Raw genomic sequence first — 27,853 nt, forward strand, 5'->3', positions numbered from 1 at the left:
AGGCATCTTGTTATATGTTTTTAATCTAACTGTAACTAAGTCAAAACTCATGGGTTTGTCCACAGTGTGTGGGATGGTTACATCAGGTCACAGAAAGGGAGAGAAAGGTATGGAGGAAACAGCCCAGGCTTTGAGCAAAGTTCACTTGAGTTCACATCCCAACTCCACTGTTTACTAGGTATCTGACCTCACCTAAGCTCCTCAAGTTTCAGTTTCCTTCATATTTAAAGTGTAAATATTAATGCCTTCCCAGAAGCGTTGCTAGGAGGATTAAAAATAATCCTGGCACAGAGTAAGTATTCACTGGTAGTTGTTACTACATGAGTATTAGCTAGGAGGAAAACCTTAAGAGAGTATCTAGTGGTCTAACGAAAACAAGGCTGCTGGGTTTGGAATGTTACAGATTTATATGTGTATCTCCAAACTGCCTAAACTCATCAAACTTTTAATCAGTCAGAAGAATTAAATATAAATTTGGAAACCATATTGCCCCAGAAGGGAAAACGTGACCTGTGATGTTTAAAGACAACAACACTGCAGTTTTCATCGTCCCTGTAAATGCTATGCACAGACAACCTGTCAATCAGAACATTTGTCAAATATTGTATTTACTGGAGCAAAGGAGAAAAGTTTGAAGTAAAGAAGAAAAGAGAGAAGCAGCCACAACCGTAATATTTCTGACTACTAAACCGTTTTACTTGTCCTCATCCTCAGTATGACTTTGTCGAGCTCCTGGATGGCAGCAGGTTGATCGCACGAGAACAGCGGAACCTGCTTGAGTCTGAAAGAGCAGGGCGCCAGGCGCGGTCCATCAGTCTTCACGAGGCTGGCTTTATCCAGTATTTGGATTCTGGAATATGGCATCTCGCTTTTTATAATGATGGGAAAAATGCGGAGCAGGTGTCTTTTAATACCATTGTTATAGGTAAGAAAGTCTTCTGAGCATCTTTTTCCAGGCTACAGCCTAAAGACTGTGTTGAACAAAAACTAAATTGTCTTCACCAATTTTGAGTGATTCCTAGGGTGTGAAAGCCTGACATTAACTGTGAGAAATATTTTCAAATTTTTCGTTTATGAATATGTGACAAACCATGAAGCACCAAAAGAAAACATTATTCAGAAATATCTTGTAGGAGAACAGTGCATCATGAAAACCCTTAAAAAACGTCTGCATGTGAAATGGCAATGCTTTGCTTTACTCTTTGAATAATCTAGTATAAATGAATCCTTTTTGGTTATGAAGCAAGCCATCCATACTTCCTTCAGTGTGCAGCTAAAATGATCAAAGTGACACAGTGTGCCGAGTGTGAGAAGCAGACTGTACAATAAGCATTTCTTCTTTCTCTTTTCTTCAGAGTCTGTGGTGGAATGCCCCCGAAATTGCCATGGAAATGGAGAGTGTGTTTCTGGAACTTGCCATTGTTTTCCAGGATTTCTGGGTCCGGATTGTTCAAGAGGTATGTGAGTTAGATTTTTTTTCCTTAAGCCAATATAAATAAGCCATGGAAACATGAGTAATTCAGAAAACTACCAAGACAGGAAAGAAAGGGGAAAGCCTGGCATGCTACTTGTTTCAACGATGTCTTTTCTTTCAGAATCTTGATTGAAAATGTGGCTGTTCATTCTTCTGTCGTGTTTTGTTTCACAGCAGCCTGTCCGGTGTTGTGCAGTGGCAATGGGCAGTATTCAAAGGGCCGCTGCCTCTGTTTCAGTGGCTGGAAGGGCACCGAGTGTGATGTGCCGACGACCCAGTGTATTGACCCACAGTGTGGGGGTCGTGGGATTTGCATCATGGGCTCTTGTGCCTGCAACTCAGGATACAAAGGAGAAAATTGTGAAGAAGGTAAACATGTCAATATTTACAGAAGTCTATTGTTACCTTCGTAAAAAAGAAACAGATTATCATCGTACTCTATAGTTTGGCAGATGAAATCTTTCTATATGCCTTCTTAGGAAAGTAATTTTGATTTCCATATTTATGGATGTCTTGCTTTCTTAATATTTGAACTGATAAAAAGAACAAATACCAAAAGCTCCTTTGCTCTTTTTCAGTAGTGTGAATAATTTGTTTTTTTTTTTTTTTACTCTGAGAAAGTAAGCAGACATTTGAGTCTTGAAACCAACAATGGACTGGTTTGGGTTCGTTTGGGGTTTTTTTAACAGTTTTTCATATTGATGGCAGCTTTTAAATCAAGCCTTTTGGCATCTCTAGAAAGACAGAATATTGAACATAATGTACTAGTAAAAAAAGTATGATATCATGGGTTTGTTCCAAAGTGTATATAATGATGACAGTGAAGATGCTATACTATGAAGTGCAGTTGAATTGTTTTTTCAAAAAGCAGAAAAGCACCATTTCCGTTCTTCAATCAAATTGATTTTATTGATCTGCACACACAAAGTAACACAATTAAGTCTCTGGAATTAAATTTTCAGGCCATTGACCCTACAAGTGTAAAGTTTTATTGAGTCAAATTGCTAAATTAAATCTCGTCATCTAAAGCACATTAACGTGAATTAAGAAGGATAGAGAGTATGCAACTCATTTATTTCTCAAACAGTTTGAGGGTCCCGTATAGCTGTCAGCACTTAATAGTTGAGGGTTAGGTCAGCCGATACAATTTTGTTAGAGAGAAGCCAATACTTATTACTCCCTGATTAGGCAGAACCAAGAGCAATAGTCTGAAATCTCACGTGCATATGTATGTAATTCATGGAAACTACAGATCCTTGCAAATAAATGTCTCAGTTACCTAAATGGCATGATTCTTAATGCTTTATCGTATGGTGCTCTGCATTTTCAGAAACAAGTTCTTGCACGTGGTAGGTAAATATTTGAGTATCCAAAATGTTTATATAACTTACATTGGGATTTAAGTCTTTATTCTGCATGTAGTATGCATATCATCTAGATTTAATCATGAAATTGTTCTCTGTTCTTTACACTAGCTGACTGTCTAGACCCTGGGTGTTCTAATCATGGTGTGTGTATCCACGGGGAATGTCACTGCAATCCAGGATGGGGTGGTAGCAATTGTGAAATACTCAAAACCATGTGTCCAGACCAGTGCTCAGGCCATGGAACGTATCTTCAAGAGAGTGGCTCCTGCACTTGCGATCCTAATTGGACTGGCCCAGACTGCTCAAATGGTGAGGTTCACAAATGCCGTACAATTGAGCGCTTCATATTGTCCAGCTAGAGATGAAGCTCTTGTAATTTGTATTATTAAATGGAATACAGATTTTATTAAAGTGAGTAGAGAAGTAAATATTTTTTTTAAATGGCATTTGTTGTCTTATCAAAAGGAAAGAAACAGGCTTAGTCAACTTGGCGTTAAAACTTCTCCTTTAATATTATGGTAAAGGAGAATCTTTCATTTGTGTAAAGTACTCTGGCTTCTTAACTGCAAGGCCTGTGTACAGCTTGGGGATTTAAGCACATTGTCTCCTAACAGAGAAGCCTCAATTAAAAATTATTTGACCACATGAGGTTAACCATCAAATAAAGAATATACATACCAGGGGTGCCAAAACAAATGTATACACATGACTGGTGTTCTTTTTTTGTTGTCGGTATACGAGTATATTGAGTATTACAATTTTAATACAGTTTTTTTTCCTTTCTTAAAATATGTATCCATTTTTTGGGCACCCTCTGTATATAAGTATTATAATGTATATAATGGTTCAACACTGAGTGTTTAGTTATAATGCAGGCATATCTTGGAGATATTGCGGGTTCGGTTTTAGACCACAGCAACCAAGTGCATATTGCAATAAAGCAAGTTGGAATCTTTCTGCTGGTGGATGATCAATTTGTAAAAAAAATGCAACATCTGTGAAGCGCAATAAAACGAGGTATGCTTATAATATGACTGTGATAGAAATCGCACGTAGTGGTTTTATTCAATCGGTTGTTATTGAGCACTAACTTGCACGGCGTTGCGATAGGCTCTGTAGGGATAAAAGAATAATGAATCATTCCTGTACTCTAGGAGAGTGGGTTTCAAATTTTTTGACCTTGACCTAAATTACCTACTGGGAAGATAAGACGAACACACATGAAATACCTAGAAACCAATGCATTCCAGTTTACTATTTTATTTATAGTGTTAGATTGAATAATATGTTGAATTCAAACAGCATGTAGAGGAGTGATTCTGTCTTGACTCTTACTGAAAGTTTTCCAGGAGACTTTTATTAACATTTCTTGCCTTTCTTTAAAGATTGGAGTCAGTGTGGGGATGGGGAGGAATACTTTTTGACACAGGAACAGTATTAGAAAATACTTGAGAGTAGGGACTCTGAAATCAGATGCTTGGGTTCATGTCCAGTTTCCACTACTTAGCTGTGTAACCTTAGGCAAATTACTACATGCATCAATTTACTCATCTATAAAATGAATTTACTCATAAGCCATTCTTCACAGAGATGCTGTGAGAATTACTTGAATTAATGTATATAAAGAACTTAGTATAGTGCTTAGCCCAAAATAAATTCTAAATATAGCTACCACCACCACTACTATTATTAGCAAAGATACAACAGTGAGAATATCTATCTATATGGGACAGTGAAGACAAAGTATGAGGAGGTAAAAATGGGGCTGGGCCCAATTATGAGGGACACCATTTAGAAACAATGGTTTAGACAATGGAGAATTCACTGATAGTGAAGATGTGTGCCCACTACTATGATGAGAATCGTATGTAAGAACTAACATGTAGATTACATGTCGGGGTGTGAATGGTGATACCTTGACAACCGGAAGACAAGTCAGAGAGCTTTCCCAGAAGAGTGAAGTGAGGAGAGCATGAATTCATTTGGAGTTCATAGGAATGAAAAGGATAGATCTGAGGGACATTTTAAAGGAAAAATAGACAGGACTTGCTGGGAAAAAAAAAAAAACAGAATATAGAAGTTGGTGAGAAGAGCTGAAAGTCTGAAACAAAGGAGATGGGAGTTAATGTCCATGTCTCTAAATGAGGCAAGAAAGTTGGGAAGGGGTGAGGCTCACCGAGCAGGCAAGATGTCATGGAGGTGCTGGGAAGATAAGTGAGAAATAGAGAAAATGATGGCTTCTGCCTGGATTCTCAAACTATCTGAACCAAATTAAATGTTACAAACAAAGAATAGGAAGAACGATTAGACGAAAAGGAAAAGTAGAGGAAGAGGAGGAGAAACAGAAGAAGAAAGACAGGAAGGAGGAGAAAGCCAAAGGACATATTTTTTAGCAGTGTTGGGTAAATAAAAGCATTCTACAGAATTTAGTTTTAGTAAAGGAGTCTGACTACTCCTAATCCTACCCAGCTGACTGCCCTCTTCTCTGAACCTCTATTGTTAAATGTCAAGTGGTTAGGAACAGTGATTTTGAGGTTGAACTGCCTGCGTTGGCCATTCACTAGCCGTTTTGATGTTGGTCAAGTTATATAACTTCTCTGTGCCTCTGTTTCTTTATCTGTAAAATGGGGATAATAATACGTAGTACTACCTTATACAATTGCCGTAAGAAGTAAATGAGTTAATAATGTAAAAAGCACTTAAAATAGTGCCTTACACATAGTGAATACTCAGCAAATATTAACCAGTAATAGACGTAGTAGTGATGGTGATGGTAATAGTTAAATAGTTATGATAATAGAATTCTAAAGGATAACTGTAGTTTGTCAAACTTAATTCCTTATCAGTTCAAGGGGAGTTTCCACATACAAGTATGGAAATGATGTAGTTCTACAGATAGGAAATTTATGAAATGCAAATTATTTCATCTATTATTATAACCTAATGGCATCAACCTAAATGAAATCTTGCTAGGTATCTAAATAAACATGCTTATTTTCAGAAGAAAAAAGAAAGACTAGTAATTTTTACAAATCATTTTTTCCTGGCATCTTGAGAAACTTGGGTGACATGTCTGCTACCCTGTGGATCAATAACAGCGTGAAAGATTTCTGTGCCACACTTCTTCACCTACTTCACATTGAATCCTGAAAACCTAAGCTAAAGAAAGTTTTGTATAGGCTGATTGGTAATATTGAAAAACCTCTGTTGAACCCTTAAGTGTCCCAGTTGAACAAACAACTTTTGAGGTTTTTTTCCTTGCTTTCCTTCCCTCTCTCATTTTTTTTTCCTTTCTTTCTTCTCTCCTTCCCCCTCCCTTTCTGCCTCTCTCCCTCTCTTCCTTTTCCTCTACCTCCCTCATCTTTTGGCTATACATTTTTGGAGACAGAAAAGGTTGATAGTATGTTTTTTAATTCTTCATAGAAATATTAGTTGATTCAGATAACTTGAACAAACCAAAACTCTGGTTAGAAAATGCATGACTGCTAGAGCAAATAACACTTGTAAGATAAATACGGGTAAAAACATGAATTGGCGGCTGGGTTGTAGAGGGCCTTGAATATCTCACTAAAGACTTTTAGGAAATCATCACCAACCATTTATCAAGCCTGGGTTTATGGCATCATTTTAAATAACACATTAACTTGTTTTATCCTCTGTTTTCAAATATATATTTTGTAATTACAAGAATCAAAATAGGTGTTCAGTTATTTCTGTTGAGTTTTTATTTTATTTACATTTCCAGCTTTTACCCCAAAAAATGGATCCCAAAAAAATATCCACTTAAAGTTTATAGATATAATTATGTGTATAGTAAAGCTACTTAGTTCTTATGTCTAAGTAGTTCTTAGTTCTTATGTCTAAGGTTTCTTATGTCTCCGTCATTAAAATAGGCGTAATAATGCTAGCTGTAAAGTAATAGTTGTTGAAATATTGGCATTCTAATCTGTTTCCCACAACTATCCAAGTAGGAAAGGAATAGCAAAATAGCCCCTTTTTTGTTTCATATAAAGTTATTTAATATTACCTGAATTGTTTTATAAAGGATAATTTGTAATTTATATTATATAACTTAAAACATAATTCAGTCTTCTTCATAAAATGATAGTGCTCTGAATAGCAAAAAAGATATAAATGTTAATCAAAAGATTAAATTGGCTGCCAAAATCACTATCATTATTTTACATATTTATACTAATTTTTTATGCTGATGTAATTATTTTGCTATTGGAAAATCTAGTTATACCTGTATACAAAATGACTTTTTAGAAATAGTGAAGATCTTCATCCTATTCATTTTTTTTAATTAAATTGATTGGAATGACACTGGTTAGTAAAATTACATATGTTTCAAGTGTACAATTGTGTAATACATCATCTATATATCACATTGTGTTTACCACTCAAAATTAATTCTTCCATCACCATATATTTGGCCCACTTTACCCTCTTGAAAATTTACTACCCGCACCCTCACTTTTACCCACTGCAACCTCTAAACTAAATTCTTATGTACCGTGTTTCCCAGAAAATAAGACCTAACCAGACCATCAGCTCTGATACATCTTTTGGAGCAAAAATTATATATTATAATTTTTATAATTTATAATATAAATAATATAATTAATATAATATAATATCAGGTCTTATATTAAATTTTGCTCCAAAATACTCATTAGAGCTGATGGTCCAGCTAGGTCTTATTTTCGGGGAAACACGGTATAGAGAGAGTTGAATAATGAGTATAGTATGCTTTTTTGGAAGAAAGTAAGCACTGAATAAACTTTGCTTATAGCTGCAAAAAAGAAAAGTTACTTAAAATCATTACTAACAATCTCAAATACTCATATACATCCTGTGAACATATCTGGATTTATATGCTTCAAATTTATCTGCATGTTGCGCAGTTCTCATTTAAAGTTTACACAAACGTTGTTAATTTACATCTGTGACTAAAAGTTTACCAGCAGTATAATGCTGAATTTCTAACTAACTGAATTTTAAAGCAATACACCAGCTACCTCTCCTGTTGTTGTGGAAATGACCTTCAGATATCTAAATTCAATAAAAGTAGATTTTACACCTGAAGAAACATTTGGTTAAGATGCTAAAAGAAAAGAAATGAATTCTTTCCATCAGAAAGTTTGTAGGTTTGAAAGTAACAGGATTTCCCTCTATCTTCATCAGCAGTTTGTCCATTAATTAGCCCTTCAATTCCACTTCAATTAAATTAACTCTAATTAATAAGTTCATTACAAAGATCGACGCACCTTGCTCAAAGCTAGTGTGCTAAACGCTGATAAACACCTTCACCCTAATGAAAAATTGATTAGCTTGAATAAAAAGGGTACCTCAGAAAGAAATCTCTGTTCTGGAGCAGAGTTGATGTTCTATTCCTCTGAAGTTAATCACACCATCTTAGATCTCTTAATCAAAAATTTAATTCAAACGAGATAGAAAATGTGGCATGAAAAACACACACCACTCTCTTCCAGTTAATAGTCCTGCCTGTTGTTTATAAGAAATGTTATAACTCTCATAGTGCCTTGATAGGGTGTTTAAAATTCTGCAGCAATGTGAGACAGAGAATTATGGTGTCTAAGAAATGCTATTTGGGCAATGAATAGGGAAAATAGGGACATGTGACTACATAAACAGTTACTATTTTTTAATTTAAAAATAACTCTGTAGTCCATTTTCTGTGTGTTAGAAATGACCTCAGGGTTTTAATGTTAGGCATTTGTATTGCAAGAAAACCAAAACTAAACAGTAGTCTTACAATCTTAGAAAAAGGAGATAGTTAATTTTATTTAACTTTATATGTACAGCGTAAAAAATAAAATAACCTTCAAAGTTCTTTCTCTCTCTGCCTCTCTCTCTCTCAAGTGAACCTAGTTAAATAAAGCTTTTAAGGAAAAAAAAAAAACAATTACTGCTGACACCTGAATTCTTTTTAAAGACCTAACCTTTTGTTATACCTTTTGAAGTCCTGTAATCACGTGTGCTCCTTTCCGTAATTCTAGTAATTGAATAAAACCTTGTTTTTCAAATGACAGTGTCAATAATTATATGATTAAACTGGTTTTCCACTAAGGTTTTGCTGAGCAACTTGTATCTGTCAACAAGACAAATTTACTGAATAGAAAAAACACAATTTCTTTTATTTAACCACCATGTACGTATTTCAGAAGCAAGCTAATGTATATAATAGATTCTTTCTAAAGAAAGTTTCTGAATATTTTAAAAATTGAAACTGTAGGATTATAAGTAATCCCTTTTCAATTCTTGCTTTATGGGTGAAACCCAACTCCTCTTAGATGTCTTAAGCACTGAAATATTGCATTATTTTGTATTAATTTGACGTAGGGTGTGTATGTGTGCATGTGCTCTTGGCTGCCCAAAGATACTGTCAGATACATATATGTATGTGTGTGTATATATATATTTTCCTCTCATTATGAATCATGTGTTCTGTTTTGTTAGTAACCAGTGTATGTATGTGTATACACACATACATATGACACAGGAAATTATAACAAAATTGTCACGTGTATTTTATGCACAATTATGAGAGCATATAAAAGTAAATGGGGAAAAAAAGTAAACTTCCACCATTTATATTCCTAGTAGTCAGTCCTGAAATGTATTTAGCATATGAATACTTATGATTGATTTTCAGTGATTGGGTTTTTCACCTTCACAAATCTGAGTTTCAGATGTAACAGTGCTTATTAATTTCCCTTCTCACTCCCCACCACTCTTCTCTCCTTTTCCACTTTCTCTTTTTTCAATATAGAAATATGTTCCGTGGACTGTGGCTCACATGGTGTTTGCATGGGGGGTACTTGTCGCTGTGAAGAAGGCTGGACGGGCCCAGCATGTAACCAGAGAGCCTGCCACCCTCGCTGTGCTGAACACGGGACCTGCAAGGATGGCAAGTGTGAATGCAGCCAGGGATGGAATGGAGAGCACTGTACTATAGGTAGGCGACCGGCCCTTCTGTATCTATCCTCCAAACACAATAAAAGAGCTCAAAGTGTTTGCTATTTTTCTACTTGGAAAAGCTGATTTCTTGTCATTAACTTTAACTCATTTTTCTTAAGCAGGAATTACTTTTTAAGTAAGGTTATTTTACAATGGCAATTTAGTTATTTTTAGAACCATTGTAATAAGTCCAAGATACAAGAGCTTTTTATTCATTTCTTTTTGGCGATGGCCACAAAAACTGACATACGTGAAGATGATTTCATTTCTTGCTTCTATAGAAGCTTCCATTGAGTATTGCTTTTTAGTATTTCATAGAGCCATTGCATAACAGCCATATTTTTTTACTTAAAAAAAGACAGATTCCAATATATGGCCTTTGGGCCTCTGTAGATTCCAGAATCATATGTCGATATGGTTGGGTCTCTAAAAAAGAGGTTTAACTTTTGATAATTTATTTTGTAGTACCACAAGAAATAAAGCAGAATAAAATGCACAAGCCTCGCTATTCTGAAACAAATTTATATGCCTAGCAATTCTTAAAAATATGATGTTCATGAATGTCTGTAGGTTACATAAAACAATCAAATAGGTGTTTAAGATCGAAGTGTTCGTACATAAGTGGTTTTTAGCATGGATACAGAAGTATCCAGAACATACATAGGACCATATTTTCAAGGTATTCAGTGCCTTTGTTTTCATCATTTGCATCACTAAAAATAAAACATTTAATTAAAATACAATGAAAGTAAGTACAGTTGACTCTTGAACAACACAGATTTGAACTGTGCAGGTAATTTATATGTGGATTTTTTTCAGTAAATACCTGTACTCTTTTCAATCTGTGGTGTATATTGCTCTATGCCTTTTACATAGGCAATAGCCCCCCCTTTTATATAGGGGACTTGAACATCCACAGATTTTGCTATCTGTGGAGGGTCCTGGAGTCAATCCTCCGAGGATACCGAGGAGCAACTTAAGTTTTGAGGGAATCTGCATGTGCAGATTTTCAGTTGTGCAGAAATCAGTACCCGTAAGACATGCATTGTGCAAGGGTCAACTGTAATCAATTTCTACCTCTCTTCAGTGAAAGCGTACCATATTAATTATACATGGCACAGTCCTACAAAAATTTCATAAGTTGAGGTACTACGTTTCTCCACCTTGTTTACTCGTAGTGTAAAATGAGATACAGGTGTTCGGGGGAGTCTCAATACCTTAAAAGTTTGCTTCTTGCAATGCATCTGCATTACGTACTTCACTTTTTTGCTTACAGGAATTGGTTCGCCAGGAATTTTATCCTGGGGAAATTGAGATGACATACATCTTGTAAATTGTCACAATTATATCTTTACAAAACTTCTTTCTAATCTTACTGACATTCCTGATATTTGTTTCAAGGATCCCACTACCGCGCCTACTGATGACCACTAGAAGGGTTCACAGGGCTCGGGGTCATTGTGCTCACGGCTGTAGTAGGAGTCAGGAAGGGGAAAGATCCATCAGGTGCTGTCTGGAGAAACCCACATACAGGCTTCCTATCTTCTTTCTCTCCCACCAGGAAAGGTCAGATGGAGTTTGCTCCTTTCTCTAGCAGTGAAATGCGTCAACATGTGTACAGTGTTTCTGCCCCGGGAAGCCCATTGGAGACTCGGGGTTAAAGGTTTTTATTGGAACTACTCAAAGAGGTGGCAGCCTCTGTCAGCCAAAATCCCCCGCTCTGAGAAGAAAAGAAGGTATTTGGTGCCTCAAGTGGGCAACATAACCTTATCAGTGTAGGGGACATCCAACTTTCCAGATGTCAGCAAAGGGCCAGCCCTGCAAACTCCTAAAGATGTTAACTTTCAAGGTGTGAAACATACTTAGATTCTCACTTATTGAATGTGAACTTACTGCCTACACCTGGGGAAACGTGTGGTTCTCATGAGGGCAAGTGCAAGTGCACATAGTCACAGCACTTGCAGAGCGCTCGTCCCCACCATCCCGATAGGGTTCACCCCCCCTTTCTCTCTAAGAGAGGCTTCCTAGGGCAATGGCTGCCTGTTGTGCATGCGAAATACATTAAAGCAGAAAAAAGTTGACAACCACAGTTTGTGTATCTTTCTGTGGACATACAGAAAACAGTGCAATACCCCTGTGACCAAACAGCTGCATGCCCAAATCCCAGAATGCCCATATACCAAAGGAAGGCAGGAAAAATATGGCTCTGACCATGCTCCCTCATGTTTTATGACCCTACCATCCCCATATCCAGTCAGAAGAAGTGAATTGATTCCAGCTGGAGAGAAAGTTTGGCTACATGTCTCCTCGGAAGTACAACAAACACATGGATATAGAGCTTGGAAAACCAGGAAGTATACTATAAAATTATCCATGGGCAGATTTAACTTGCCAACTAACAGTTACTAAACAAATCATTGTATTGTTGCCCTCACTAGCCTTGGCAATATTACGAAGTTAGTTTCTCACAGTTGAGAGTTTCTGGAGCAACTTTTCAGTTGTCTGACAACAAACAGGATTTTTGCCATAATGTAACATATCGTGCTGTGGTTGTTAACAATTCCATTTCTGTTGTTTCATTTTATTTTGTTGTTTTTGTACTGCATATGATTAACAACATGGAAATAAAGGACCTGCTTTGTTTAAAAATAAATCCTAGAAGTGAGCCTTTTAAAAGATGTAGAGAACCTTTAAATCATTGTTTTGCTTTTGTACACTATTAGTGCTGTTATTCCAAATTTTGGTATGCAAAGATCCCATTGCTTTTCCTGTGTCTACTCACTACTTGTATATGTAATATGTCCACAGTGATGCCTCAGGGCCATTTTAACAGAGGCCTTTGTGAGCCACTGATTAAACAACCTAGGAAACTAGAGTATGTTTTCTCATTCAGGATAGTTACTGTGCGTGCGTTTCCCCTCAGTTTCAGCACTTAGGCATCTGGCTGAAAAAAGCTGCCACTTTATGAAGGAATACTCATAAATCAGCAAGATTTTTTTCTTTTTGCATATTATGTGCCATCTCATTGAATACAAACAGGGAGGTTAATTGAAAGAGAGATGGAGGAGAAATTAAACAGTTAGAAGCAAACAGAAGTTCCCAATAGAAAGCAAAGAATATTCTTCATTAGTCATCTTACTGTCTTCATAACTGTTCATGCTTGCATAAAACCATAGGCATTGTGGTAGTAAAATAGGTTATGAATTTAGAGTATTCAATGAACACCCTTATCTACCTGAAAAGATTTCATCCTGATATTAGTGTGTTCATATTTTCCTGTCCTTATGAATCACGTGTCCCAAGTTCTTCCTGTTTCCTGGGTTAGACTTTGACTAGTATTTCATTTTTAGATAGAAAATACAGGGAAATCTACTTTTAACAATATTATGATTAAAACAAATATTTCTCCCTTTCTCCCCAAAAAAACATTTATGATGGTTGGACCCTTTCAGGAGAAAATACAGGGAAGTCTACTTTTAACAATATTATGATTAAAATAAATATTTCTCCCTTCCTCCCCAAAAAAGCATTGATGATGGTTGGACCCTTTCAGGAAGAGAAATTATATGATTGACCCCACATCAAATAAGGACCAGCAATTATTACTAACATATTTTAATAGTACTAGCACTAACTTAAACAGTTCTGTATATTGTGAGAGTTGACATGGATCAAGGTCAAATATGCAAATTAGATGATACTTGTCTTGGCCTAATTCCGTAACTTCACCATTAATGAATTTAACTGTAACTAGAATCTAAAATCATTTAAAGGCAACTCGGTTGGTTTGTCTCTTTTCTTCTTGCTTAGGAAGAGAGGGGAAAACTGCTGATTGGCCTGTGGCTGGAGCTGATTGGCTGTAGAGGCCAATCAGATGTTTGAACAGATGTTTGTAGGCAGAATCCGTAGCTTTAAGTTGAATGCTAACTGAACATCCTGGGCAATGATAAATCCTAAGTTCCAAATTTTGAATATGACTAACCTGTAGCTTCCCCGAGAACTAGTCTTTGTAGCAATTGCTGAATACATTTGTCCCAACAGCCATCCGTTTGTTTCTGAGAATATTGGAGGCTGTAGGTGAGATTGTGAACTGAAGGGAGGGAGGCGCTGATTTTGAATAACACTCTTGATTGTTACTTACCATGGAGGGTGATTATGAACGTAAAAAAGGCTCACAGCTCCGTAGAGGGAAAAAGGGTCTTCTGAAGGCTGATTGGCATTTCCCATTTCCTCACAAACAGAAATGGAGAAAATGGGCTTAAGTGTTTAAATGTTGGTTAAATATAATGAAGAACCTCAGGTGGAAAAACATATTTAAATCCCAAGAACCCAAGAAATTTTTGAATCTCCGTTCCGATAAGCTTTAGCAATACCATCATTATTTAAGTGTGAAACATTGTGGAGTTTTGTGTGTGTGTGTGTGTGTGTGTGTGTGTGTGTGTGTGTTAGTTTGAGGAGTGTTTTTGGGAAGGGCATCCTTTTTAACTTCTTTCCATCACTTAAGTTTCTTAGGTAGTGTTCCTCTCTACCCCTTAAGGTCTCTTGCAATTATGGAATTTGTTGATCATTTCTGCTTTATTTGGAAAAATGTTAGATTTAAGCATGGAGCTCCCTTTTTATTCTCAAGTTCATTCAGCTTTTATTTTTATGTTTCCTTGCATGCCTCAGTTACTTTTCTTTTTTTCTTTTTCTTTTTTTTAAGACTTTATTGGGAAAGGGGAACAGGACTTTATTGGGGAACACTGTGTACTTCCAGGACTTTTTTCCAAGTCAAGTTGTTGTCCTTTCAATCTTAGTTGTGGACTCAGCTCCAGGTCCAGTTGCTGTTGCTAGTTGCAGGGGGCAGAGCCAACCATCCCTTTCGGGACTCGAAAAATTGAACTAGCAACCCTGTGGTTGAGAGCCCGCTGGCCCATGTGGGAATCCAACCGGCAGCCTTCGGAGTTAGGAGCCTGGAGCTCTAACGGCCTGAGCCACCGGGCCGGCCCCCCTCAGTTACTTTTCATTTCATTTAATCATTTCTTTATCCATTAAGCAATTATTGTCTCATCTGTGATGTTTGAATACTATTTCTTTTGATAGCATAACAATGGAAAAAATACATGGGCTTTGAAATTTTTTAAAAATTTATGTTTTCAGATCAATTCTTTGATTTATTCACTATAACATGTATTAACTGTTCTTAACCTCAGTTGTTGTTTTTTTTTTAATGTAAAATGGTTTTAATACTTACCATGAGATTTCAAAGCAGAATATTCTACTATTTAAGAGCTTTTAGAATTTGAGTCATTTATATAGTACGTGACCTTGGTAAGTCATTTAACCTCTCTGCGTGTGTTTCCTCACGTATGAATATTATGTACCTCATAGGGCTGTTAAAATCAAATGAAATACTAGAATGTAAATCATTTATTAAAGTGCCTAGCAAATAGAGTTTCTAATTTGCTGTTAAGTATCAAAGAGACAAACATCAACCCAGACAATATTTTGGATGCTGAAATTAAAAAAAAAAAAAACTAACACAAAATTTCTGTCCAACAAATTTACCTTAAAGAGTTAATGGAATTTCTGTTGCATTTTTAAAAACCGTAACCTAATCTCAGAGTGGATATGGCTTAACAAGAAGTTAATATGTTTGGGTTTGGGTTAGAGAGGTTTGCTTTTTAAAATCATGGTGATGAAAGAAAGGTAGAGTCTATTGTGATATTTTTCTTCAAGTAATGTCTCAAACATAAGAGTTGTTTATTGAGCTACATTGATTTCCATGTACTTTCAGACAATTCAAATGGAAATTTGGCCTAGGGGAGATCCTAATTCTTTTAAGCTACAAAAGACCAGCTATTTGTTTTTATTCTAATTCTTTCGTACATTGGGAAACAAGATCATTAATGATCACAAAGACATGCTTTGTTTGTTCAGACAAAACATAGACATATAGTGCTCAGCATACCTCTATTAAATACCATGGTTGCTCTGGGCTGTGGGATGCTGGAGATTAGAAACTGAAAATGAAATACACACAGCTGGGGAGTTATCTACTAAATGATACGGGGGTAAAAGAGAGAAAGATCAAAAGTATACCAGAGTGGACATGCTTAGATTTGTTAGTCTAATTCTTTTCTCAGGATAATGTTGAAGAATAACATGTTAGCTGTTAAATTAAAAAGTAGGTGACAATTTAGAGGGAAAAAATGACCACTCTGATACAAACTTCACTTAGATTACAAAGTCAACATTTTTTGTAATGTTTCCAAATTGGGAATCATATTCATAATATAATAATATATATTATGGAAGTTCCAAAACTATCTTTTTACCTTTTATTCAAACTTTAGAGTTCCCTCCTAACAGGTGAACATAGGGTAGCACTTACACCTGCAAATGATTGCTCTGGGAGATAATTTGTTTTCACATCTGTTGATGTAATGTAATAGTTAAGACAGGGGTCTCTAGTGCCACATCCCTAGGTCCCTGATGGGCTTTTGATATATTTACTGTGAAACTGGTGAAGCTTAAACATCAGGACCCCTCACTTGCACAGTTCCCTTCTAAGATCTCCAAAAGGGACCATAGGTTTATATAGTTGTATGTTAATATAAAATTTGCAAATCAGTTAATGTCTTTCTTCCTTTCCGCTCCATCACACTTTTCCTTGTGTAGGATGGCAGCTGGAGTGACTGTGGCTATTCCCCTTAGCTGAATAGCTAAGGGGAATTTGAGCTGGGGGTACATTTAGTTTAGATTTAATTGGATATATTTATGAGGTGTGAAATCATTGCTGTATGTGGTTGTTATTGCTAGCCATCCAGGAATATTCCTACCACCCACTGATTCACCTAATGACATGAAAGTACAGGGTCAGAGATTATATGAAGAACTGAATTTGTCCTGTGGAGCCCTGCATTAGAAGTAAATAGATAGTGGAGGAGAAATAAGGTTTGAAATGTACGGAAACAGAAGTAAATCGGTAGAAAATTCTTCTTGTAATTAGATGTGTTATAAAATGTATGATCAGAACAGAAGTTTTCTCCTATCGAAGATACTTGATAATGGGACTTACACAATTATAAACACCATGATTTTCTCTTTTTGATGAATATTTTCTGAGGAATTTATCAGGATTCCTGTATTTTTCGGGCACAAACCTGTAGTGGTATTACAAAATGTAGTTCATCAGTATGTGAAGTCACAGCTGTTATGAATCCCAGTGTATCACTGAATCACGTGACCATGCCCAGAAAAGAATTCTTATACAACATGAAGTACTGATATTTACGAGGGTAACATAAAACTCATCACACGACATCACAACAAAAGGGTTAATGAATGTCATCAATTCAAAGAGTATTTAAGATTAGTTTATTACACAATAAAAGTCTTCCCAAATTTAACAGTAATGTCAATAATTACATGACATTACTAATAAATTTTGAAGCCAAGTGAAACTTTTCTAACGTGTCAATAATGAAAACCATATTAAACAGTCACATCGAATAAAGCCCAAATTGTTTTTCTATTCCCTCCATAGAAAATATTACAAAATCACTGTCTAACAAAGGAGGCAATCAAATAGTAAATACAGCCTCAAACATATTGGAAATTATTCTTTAAAGACATGTCAGGCACTTAATTAAAAAATGCATACATCATTCTGATATCTGTGGTGTTTATCAGCTTAAAAATTATAATTGTGATTTTTTTCTCATTCTAAATAATTACTCACTTTTGTACCTAATTTCTTATTCATTATTTGGTATTGTTTTTCTTAAAGAGTCCCCTCCCCCAGATTATATAATCTTAGACCCCACAAAACCTGATCTGCCTCTGTTCTAAGCTCCGTTACTTGATAGCTGTGTGATCTTGGAGAAATCATTTAAGCTCCCTCTTCCTCCATGTCCTTACCTATGAAGTGGGAATGAAAATAGTACCTACCTCATAGAGTTGCTGAGACTATTAAATGACTTGAAACACGTGGCAGAGCACTGAGAGCAGTATCTGGTACAAAGTAAACACCATTTTGATAGTACACATTGTTACTGTTTTTGTTGCTAGAGGATTTGGTCTGAAATTAATACAAAGTTGGCTGTGACTGTGACTGAGTCTTGTCTATATGGAGAGGAATTAGCCAAAAGAAAAGCAGGAATGCATACAGGATACATACTACTTCCCTCCTCTTCCTGATATACTAACAGTGTGGACGCAGATGCTTCCATCTGTCATGCGCAATGGAGGGTGGGTCATCAGGAATCAGCAGTCATGGTGTTGAGTGGAAGGAAATTCTGCTAAACTGACTTGGTCGGCAGTGGATATCCAAACCAGCTAAAAAAACTTCTCATGAAGTGTGCAAAAAAAAGAGAACTTCTTAAGATCCTTCCTGCTCTACAGTCCCAGTGACCCTAAGTAATTTGACATGACAGAGAAGATGGTGATTCCTACCAGAACCGTGGACAGCTCCCTTCAGAGGTCATAGAGTATCACCCATGTTCTGAAAACCAGGCTGATTTTTAGACATCTGTTTCTTCCTTTCAGATAACTTAAGTATCCATTTGGGGCCTCTCAATATTATCTTGTTCATTTTAGTCTAATTTATTCAGTTAACAGTTTTATATACAGTGCTTTATCCTCTGTAATCCCCTCAGAATTGGTATTTTTTTAAATGAGGTCACTTAATCTCTAAAAATGCAAAACTAGTTTCTCTGACCTTTCTGAATGATGGAGGCCCTATTTTGTTAAGTTGTCAATGCTCTCTCTACTCAATTTCAATATTTTTTTAAGCTATCGCAAAAATAATGTCTATTTTGCTTGTCAGTTTAAGAATATTTGCTGGTGTTTGATTTTTGTGAAGTGCTTGGATAGTGGGTGGTATGTTGTTTACAGAAATTGTAGCTACTGTAATATGACCTAGCCAAACAATCAGCTCTAATGAGTCTTTTGGAGCAAAAATTAATATAAGACCAGGTATTATATTATTATATTATATTATATTATATTATATTCATTATATTTATTATATTTAGTATATTTATTGTATTATATTATATATTGTATTGTATTGTATTATATTATATTTATTATATTTTATATTATATTATATGATCCAGTATTATATTATATTATATCATATAAGGCCCGGTCTTACATTATAGTAAAATAAGACTGGGTCTTATATTAATTTTTGCTCCAAAAGACACATTATAGCTGATTGTCCGGCTAGGTCTTACTTTCGGGGAAACACAGTAGCTACTGTGCTGTTTTAATTCATTTATCCCTTCAGTAGTTTTTCTCTTCACTAAGTAAATTGTTCTTTTGTATTCATTTGTTTTTCTTTTCATATAACAGTTTCAGCACGCCAGGACATGAAGTCATGGTTTTATGTTAGTTGAAGCCAGCATTGCAAGCTATGGCATATCTGAACTTTAAACGAAATTTTTCTTTCACTCAGTGTTAATAATCTGTTGAGTGAGAGAGTGGTCTGAATTTGAAACTTTAGTAAGTTTGACTATGTTTCTATCGTATTTTATTCTTAAACGATACATGTTAAAGTTTTTGAATTACTCTTAATTTCTACTAACTTGGCCACCCCTATCCTATAAAGCTTCAGAGGTGTCTTAATGTTGACACTTTTGTGAAGTACCTTGCACATTTAAGTTTGTAGCATCCCATCCTCACTTATCTTTGTTAACCTGCCTGCACAAGTCACATCATGTCTCAAGAGCCCCCTTAGAATTATACCTCCGATCAGACAAATCCTCTAGAAAGTTTGGATTCAAATCCTCACATAACTTTTGCATCTGATTTGCTGTGGGACCTTCAGTAAAATCAGAGTCCCCAGGGCCATCTTGATAAATGTACTCTCATCCTATTGATAATTTATTTCCCTGGACATCTCTCCTTACCCCTAAGAATGGGAATAAGTGTAGGCATAAGCAACTTTCACTATTGACATTAGGTATTAAGTCCCCATTTTGCTCTGTCCTCTCCATGCTGTTATTTATCCTCTCTAAAAAGAGAAGCACAGCTTAAAGCTGCATGAGAGCTTAAAATCACATGGTAGCCGTATTACTGAGAGGTAAATGTCAGTGATGTATTGTTTGGGGAAATGTTGCATGTGTTCTATGCTTTGGAAAAGGGGCATTTTTTTTTTTAGGACTTCTAAAAATCAATTCTGAATGTAGGCAATTGTTTTGTGGGTGAATATATCTGGGTTTAACATACATCGTTCCTTTCAGGTGATTGACACATAGCCTATGAGGATGAGAATCTGTTTTACGTACTTTAGAGTCACGTAATAATGAATTCTATAGTAGGATGGTTATTTGTGTACGAGTTCTCCCTACAGTCTCCTCCTGTGGTATAATTTGGGTCCCAGTAATTATTATAAATTAAGTATATTCCTACTCAGTTTATTGTTAAGTCCCACTGGCTTTAGAGGCAGCTGTATTCAGAAAAAAAAATGGAGAGTTAAAGCCACTGTCATTTTTTATCAACTGTGATCAATGTATAAGAAAATGCTGGTTATTTGTATTCAGTTATGATCACTTAGGTGCCACTCAAATATGCCTGATTTCTAGGCTTGATAAACCTGATTCTTTCCTTTCTTACTGTCTTGTATTTATTTCTCACTATGAACTTAGTGGTTTCCTAGCTAGTCTTTTTCCGTCTCTAAAAATAATTTACTGTGTAGGTGCTCTGTGTCTGAGAGAAACTATAATCATTATCCCAAGGAAATTTTTGAATCTGTTAATTTGAATTAAAATGTTATATGCCATGACAGATTGTTAAAATATGAATATACCCATGCCTAGGATTTCTCATTTACTTCTTTAAACCTCATTTCTCATTTTAAGTCAATTCAAATTGTTTTTTTAAAAACTTATGGAGAGACATGATATTTGAATAAAAGCCCGTTAAATTGTATGTCAATTTTATATTATATTGTTTTATTAAAAGCCTGTCATTGTGTTCCTCTACTAATATGTTGTACAACGTCTTTTTCAGTTTGAAACACCTCATAGATTTGCATCTCTTAAAAAACCATCTAAGACCTTAATTTCCACCAAAATCCAGTATATAGGAGGTTGTAAAGCTCAATTGACTGGATCTACCATTTACAGAAATAAAGATGAAAAACACTCCTTTCAATTCTTGCCAAGTTCATCAGAGCCTTTTATTGAGAAGTTTAGGTCCAAGGCACTTGAGAGTGAAACCAGGTGCAAAATAATATGTTGTCAGCTTTTTTACAATATTAGCTAGGAAGAGAAAGAGTATAACTAATGCCAGGCTATAAATATGTCTCATTGTTCCTAAAACTCAAGCCAGCCAGCTAGTGAAGTGTTAATGTGAATTATAAGTAATTTTCACAAATGCAGAAAATCTTACTATACTAGGTGAGTAAATAAAACATCAGAACTTTGCACTCAGTTTAATGTAAGGGTGGAAGAATTAAGCCCACAATTTGAAAGAATATGATTATTCCTTCCCACAATGGTACATTAGTATCCTTTCAATGGCAGAATATATCTCTGTTGTGTCCTAAATATGGCAAGTGGAAAATAGCCTCTTTTCATCATAAAACAGTTCCTTTTCCACCTTCCTGTTTTTAAAATACAAGTTTAGTTATCGGGTTAGTTTATGCAAAAGCCATAACTTTCTCTATTTTCATATTTACTATACTGTAGTCACAGATTATGGTGTGAGTAGATCCAGTCTTTCTTCTTTTGCTCTTGCTCGTGATGAGTTTGTTGACCCTCTTCTTTTTGAGTGCCTCTTTAGAGAAGCTTGGAAACAGCTGTCTGAAATACGGCTTTTATTTCTGGGATTTAACAGACATGTGCCTTGGATAAATTAAGGAGCAGTCAAAGGAGGTCCATAAATATGAATACTTTGCCAGCTGCTTTTCCATTAAACTCTTTTGGTTGAATGAAATTAGGAAATAATTATGTTGGTGGGGAATCTACTATATCCAAATGTAATATAATGTCTTCCTTTAACAACAGAGCCTAATTTTTTCCTATACACCAAATTAGTTTTCAGGGTAATCTACATTGCAAATGGGCCGATTTGCATTAAAACTATGCCTACTTCTTCTGATTTGTCAACACCTCTTTAAAAAAAAAAAAGTCTTTTAACATTAAGCCTGGGTGGGTAAGACCATCTGCTCATGGAGCTGGCCTGCAGCTCCGTCACTTAACACATGGGACAGGTTACAGCTGTTTAATTGTCATGGAGCAGAATGAATATCATTCTATCCAAAATTAATATTTATATATGTATGCATAGAAAGCATGTGGTTAAACATAAGTGATCTAATTGTGAATTAATGGCATTAGGTATTCATTAATTAGTCCCCACATGAACAATGAAGTGTAAAATAATGCTTTTCACATACACTCCAACTCTTGGCTTTTGAGATGGGTCCCGGTAGTGATTATTATGCATGTGAGTGATTCACTCCAAATACATTGGCGGATGCAGGGGAAAAAATCACCATATAGCTTCTATGAAAAGCCAAGAGAAAACTATGTGGTTATTGCACGTACCCTAACTCTTCCCTGCCCCCAAAAGCATTATCCGGTGAACTGTGACCAGCGTAGGTGCAAGCTACATAGTAAAAGCCTGGCTGTGCCACTGTGACTGCATATACCAGCACGTCACCCCCAGTGACTACAACCAGTGACTGGAAAAGCTTTTCTCAGCCAAAAGCGGGTTTCCTCCTGCATTTAGGAATGGAGACACACCAACTTAGATCATTCTGCTCCAAAAGTTAGCAATACATATTCCGTCACGTCTGCTTAGCACATCTCATAATGAAAAATACAGTGAAATTTTTCAGCAAAATCACAATATAAGGATAAAAATATGCATGTAAAATAATTTAAATGTCTTAGTTTCCAAGTACATACTATAAAAGTGACTTGTATTTCTGAATTTTCAAGCAGATCATGCGAATATATGTACAGATCTTTATACTTTAGAAAATATTAATTTACCGGGTTCAAATAAAATTACTAAGTAGGGAACACAAAATATATAAGTTGTGTGTTCTTTACTCCAAAAAGCAGAATCACATTTTGATTGGGAATTGTGCGTCTACACTCGCAGAGGGTTTATGTGAGACAAGGAATAAGAAAACTTCCAGACACAAAAATAGAGTTGTCCCCACTCTGGGAACTAGACAGTTTATGGAAAGAATATTCCCATTAAAGGGAATGTATCCTGAGGCAGAGCATGAGGCAGCCTTTCCTGGCACTACCCAGGCAGGCCGTACTCATGGTTTATGAAAACAAATCGCTGGCAGTCCCAAGCTCCTTTGCTTAGTCAGATTCTTCCTGACTTTATAATCTCTTAATAGATACCAGCTATATCATGCGTCTGTCCTTTTAAAACTATCTTTATTAATAAGACCTAATGTTTGTGAATGTTTGCTATGTGCTAAGGCACAGTGCAAAGTTCTCTACCCACATTAGTTTATTAAATCCTCACAACAGCCTTATCAGGTAACAGCTGTTACGATCGCCATTGCGGGAACCCAGGCTCCGAGAGGGTACGTACTTTTTTTATGGATGCACAGCGAGTAACTAATGGAGCCAGAACCCAAACCCCTTGTGAGCCATCCCCAAGCCCTTACTCTTAAGCGCGAAGCAATGCTGCCTCCTAAATTACCTTTAAATTGTTTTGTGCATGTGTGTCTAGGGGAACAGAGGAAAGTTACTTTTTTCCAGCAGTAAAGAGAAATTAATATCTATGTATCTATCACAAAAGGTTGAATTGTCATAGAAATGGATCCAGTAATAGTGAAGTCTTAATAATGAAATAGCACTTTTTTTTTTCAGGAGAATTTGAATTATAGCTAATAACAGGACTCATAGTTTGCCAAAATAAAAATAACAGTTACAACAACCAAGAAAAAGAGTTTGAGGAAAATCAGTTTATACTATGAAGTGTTTAAGACACTTGTAAGCTGTTTATTGAAAATTCTACATAGCACTTTCCAAATTTTAAATTTACTTTGGTTTTTTTGTCAGCTGAAATTAGCAGGCCGAACACCATGTACAGACACTGACCACTGAAAAATACGGAAAGTGGGTCGATGATTTGGCTAACCACTCTCAGCTCGTGAAAAAAGCTCAGAGAAGTGCCCAAAATACAAGTGGTAAACATCTTTACATACTGTCTCTCATGCACAAATAAAAAAAAAAAATTACTCTCTGTGTAAATCACCTTTGAAAAGAGTCTTTTTCTCTATGATTTTCCCAAAACAAATGACAGTTTATCTTAGGTGAGTTAAAAGGATCGTTTAATTTTATTCATTATTTCCCCTGGCATCTCCAAGAAAACTAATAAGGGAAAAACCCCAGTATTCATATATTTTACATACTTATCTATAAGTCGTATTCTATACGTTTTTCTTCAATATTAAATTTTATGAACACACCAAAGTAACAATGATGGGTAAGAAATTACACTTGTTGATAGGGACCACCTCAGTAGATCGTTTTTTGTGGTTTCCTGCCATGCGACTCGTTAGCACTACACAGACACCACTTCAATAGGCGTGATAATCAAGTGCATTGTATCGAAACATCAAAGATCCAAATATTCATTTAGCATAAAAATTATTCATGTTATAACTCTTACTCGTTGATGTTAAGAGCAGTCATTGAATCATTTAGTTCTCAAATCGGGGTGCTGAAATAGTCCTGATTTTTTCAAATCCAGGAAATCCGACGACAATGTGTTTCTGCTTATGTCATTCAGTATACTCAAACAAGGAGTGAAAATCTGAAGGGGACTTGGGTTCCTAACATGTTGATGTGTGTGGTCCAGGGGATGAAATCATGCCATGTGCAAAGACTACCACAAACGCATGTGTCACATGCCAGACAATAGTCATCTCTTTCCACAGGCTGTGCACATGGCAGAGTCAGCAAGTGTGCTGTCTGCATGGAGTGTTCCACTGTTACTCCCATTATGTAGATGTAGTCTACAGCAAGGCGTGACATTCTAAACCGAAGGAAAGTACCAAATATTATTCTACTGGTTGTCTGTTCAAAGCTCTGCAGCTTATAATGACACTGTTTCAGCAGTGCTGACTTTATAAAAATTTGGTTATCTCAAAGCACCTATTCCGTAGAATACAGATATTTCTGGAATGACTTAAATCAGGAAAAATAGTCTTTCATTCTTTTGGAATGTCTTGCTATAAATAATGTTCCAAACTGAGGTATTTTGCTGGGGTAGGTGCATGTAAGAAGCAATAATGTATTTGTACAGATAATTTTTACACCAAATTTCCAAACTCTAAAAAGAATGAAATCTGCAAACTTTCAAAAACAAATTTATTTGACGCAGGTTTTCAAAAAGTATTGACAATTTTAGAGCAGCAGAAACTCTTTAAAGCACATGTGTGTGTGCACACACGCATGTGCGTGACATAAAGAAAAACACAAACTGTTTTTCTTTAGTGACACAGCCTCACTATTAGTTTTTCAAGTTCAATTTAATTGACTCTCCTAAATAGGATAAAATATTTGCGATGTTTTATCCTAATCTTCTAATTCTATGGTGAGGAGAACATTTTAAGGGGACTGAGTAAATTGTTTTATGGTTTTTAAAATTATGTCACTGTCATAATCCTTTATGACAGGGTAATCAGTAATAAAGCAGTGCAGTGTGTACCAATTAAGGAACATCAAATCAATGGGTATGCAGTTTGCATGCTAATTTAGACAGTCGCTGATTGGAATGAATAGATTTAATACGTACTTATTTGCAGATGGTAGTTTTTCTGTCATCCTACAAACCGGTACATGAATAATCTAAGAAGATACCTACTTACAACTTTAATGAGATACTAATGTGAATCATTTTTTTAAAGTCTGTTATAGAACATGAAACACGATATGCTAAACAAAAATTTGTCCTCGCCTTCAAGGACTTTTCAATCATAGCCATAGTGAAGAATATATCTATATCATGTACTCATCTGATTGAATTATCCTTTTTTGAAGATGGGCCTCTATGCTTTTATTGTTGTAATTACACTGAAAAATACAGAGGGTGCCAAAAAAAATGTATACACATTTTAAGAAAGGGAAAACAGTATTAAAATTGTAATACTAAACATACTCGTATACTGATAACAAAAGATGACTACAAGTCACGTTCCACTTCTGCAATTACAAGAGGTGCTCAGAGTGGTTACCATCAGCATAATTTTAATACAGTTTTTTCCTTTCTTAAAATGTGTATACAGTTTTTTGGCGCCCTTTGTATATTCACCATTCTGGATTCTGCATTATTTGCCTGTGTCTGAGCTATACCCTGGAGTCAATTCAGTAGCCCAGTGAAAATACTGTACTACTTAATATGCTCCAAGCAAACATTGTCCAAGACAGCAGAAACAGTTCATAACTATACACATCAGCAGCTATGTGTACACAGTCGTACAATTTGTATTTTTTCCTTGTGAGCTGCCTCATAAATATATATACACCAACTTGGTTTGCCAAATCATTTCTTCTCTGTGTTTTTAAACATCAGTTTGACAGTAAAAGAAAAGCAAATTTGGAATTAATCCTACTCCATATATACCTCCAAATCTCCCAGTCCCTCCCCAAAGCAGGCACATACCTGCATTTGACCTCATTTTTAATTGAGCAGCCTTCTGGGGACTACTATTCAACAGATATTTCTTGTACAACAGTTATACATCCACTGAATTGCTTCTGTTCTTTGATTTTTCAAACTCATTTGTTTTCATTTTTCCTGGGTTTATCGCCAGTTTTAATATCTAGCCAATTGGTTTTCCAAACTATGAGCCTTTAGAACCCATTACAGCAGTTCTTATAAAGCTTTCTGTACATAAAGTACTCTCATTTATCAGGCTGTGTCAACAGATTAATATTTCAGTTAGTTTGGATTTTAATCTTACTTCCTGGCGTCTCCCTTTATTTGTCAATGTTGAATTAAGGATTTCCATATTTTTTCATCTTATTTTTTCATTCAAATAAGTTCACTGACCAAGCCAAAAACAGATGATGCTTCTAGTCTACCTTACCCAGGTACACAATTCTGGTTCTTCTGAGTCGTAAATACGACTTATTTGTTAGGCATATGGACTTTGGTCTCAGACTACCTGCTTAAAATTTCAGCTTTGTCACTGTTATCATTTTGACCTTGAGAAAGTTATTTAATGTCTTGTGCCTCAATTTCTTCATTTGTGAAGTACCCCTTAGAGTGGTGAAAGTTAATCAGCTAGATCCTGTAAAATGCTTAGCATAGTTTTCAGCACATAGTAACAGCCAGTAAATGGTATTACTGTTAATACTGCTGTATATAGTTGGGATAGATGCATTGGGTGAGGGAAGATGGGCAGATGGATGAAGGAGAGAGGAAGGATATTGTAAATGAGGTACTGCTCACATTTGCTTCTTTCTCGAAAGGTAGCCTCTATTACTCATAGAATGTCTTCAAAAGCTGTAAACACACGTAGGACATACTGGGACCACCAAAGTAAGTACATTTAATCGTTCTATTCATCAAATATTAAGAATCTCTTATGAGGCAAGCAATGAAAATACAGTGATTGGTAAGGCCGTGAAGTTCTCATCTAATGGCAAAGATTAATGCATTAGGTCCCATATGTCTATCCATCATGAAAGTCATGTATTTTCATGGAATCTCTGAAATGAAATGATCCAAACTAGTTCTTGGTTCTTCTCTTCTTTTACGTTTACCCTGATATTCATACTCCTATGAGAAGCATTCAGGGGAAGAAAGGGAGAATCAGATAACGAAAAGAAATAGCGGGAGGGGGCTGCCCATAATTTTAAAAGATAAGTAGACGAAGAAACATGTAGGTAAAATTTCCAAAAAGATGCTCTTCCTCCCTATAACATGTTAAAATGGTACGATGAGACTGTGTTTGTGCAATGTTCCGCCTAAGGGGCCTTAAAACCCCGGTCCATTACTAAAGGGTCCACCTCCACCCATCTTCCCCAAAACACAAAGGGGGAAATGTGGTAAA

General features: G+C 35.8%; 1 protein-coding gene across 11 annotated transcripts in view; it reads left to right on the forward strand.

The window, feature by feature from the left end:
• Positions 1-27,853, forward strand: part of TENM3 (teneurin transmembrane protein 3) — a 955,259-nt gene that overhangs the window by 837,988 nt on the left and 89,418 nt on the right. For all 11 annotated transcript variants that reach the window (XM_081046184.1, XM_081046189.1, XM_081046188.1 and 8 more), the window contains 5 exons: positions 715-925; positions 1,356-1,457; positions 1,649-1,843; positions 2,950-3,150; positions 9,638-9,823. In XM_081046184.1, the coding sequence (XP_080902310.1) occupies positions 715-925; positions 1,356-1,457; positions 1,649-1,843; positions 2,950-3,150; positions 9,638-9,823 (895 nt within the window). The remainder of the gene's footprint in view (positions 1-714; positions 926-1,355; positions 1,458-1,648; positions 1,844-2,949; positions 3,151-9,637; positions 9,824-27,853) is intronic.

Source organism: Rhinolophus hipposideros (assembly GCF_964194185.1).
Source record: "Rhinolophus hipposideros genome assembly, chromosome: 4".
NCBI classification, from domain to species: domain Eukaryota; kingdom Metazoa; phylum Chordata; class Mammalia; order Chiroptera; family Rhinolophidae; genus Rhinolophus; species Rhinolophus hipposideros.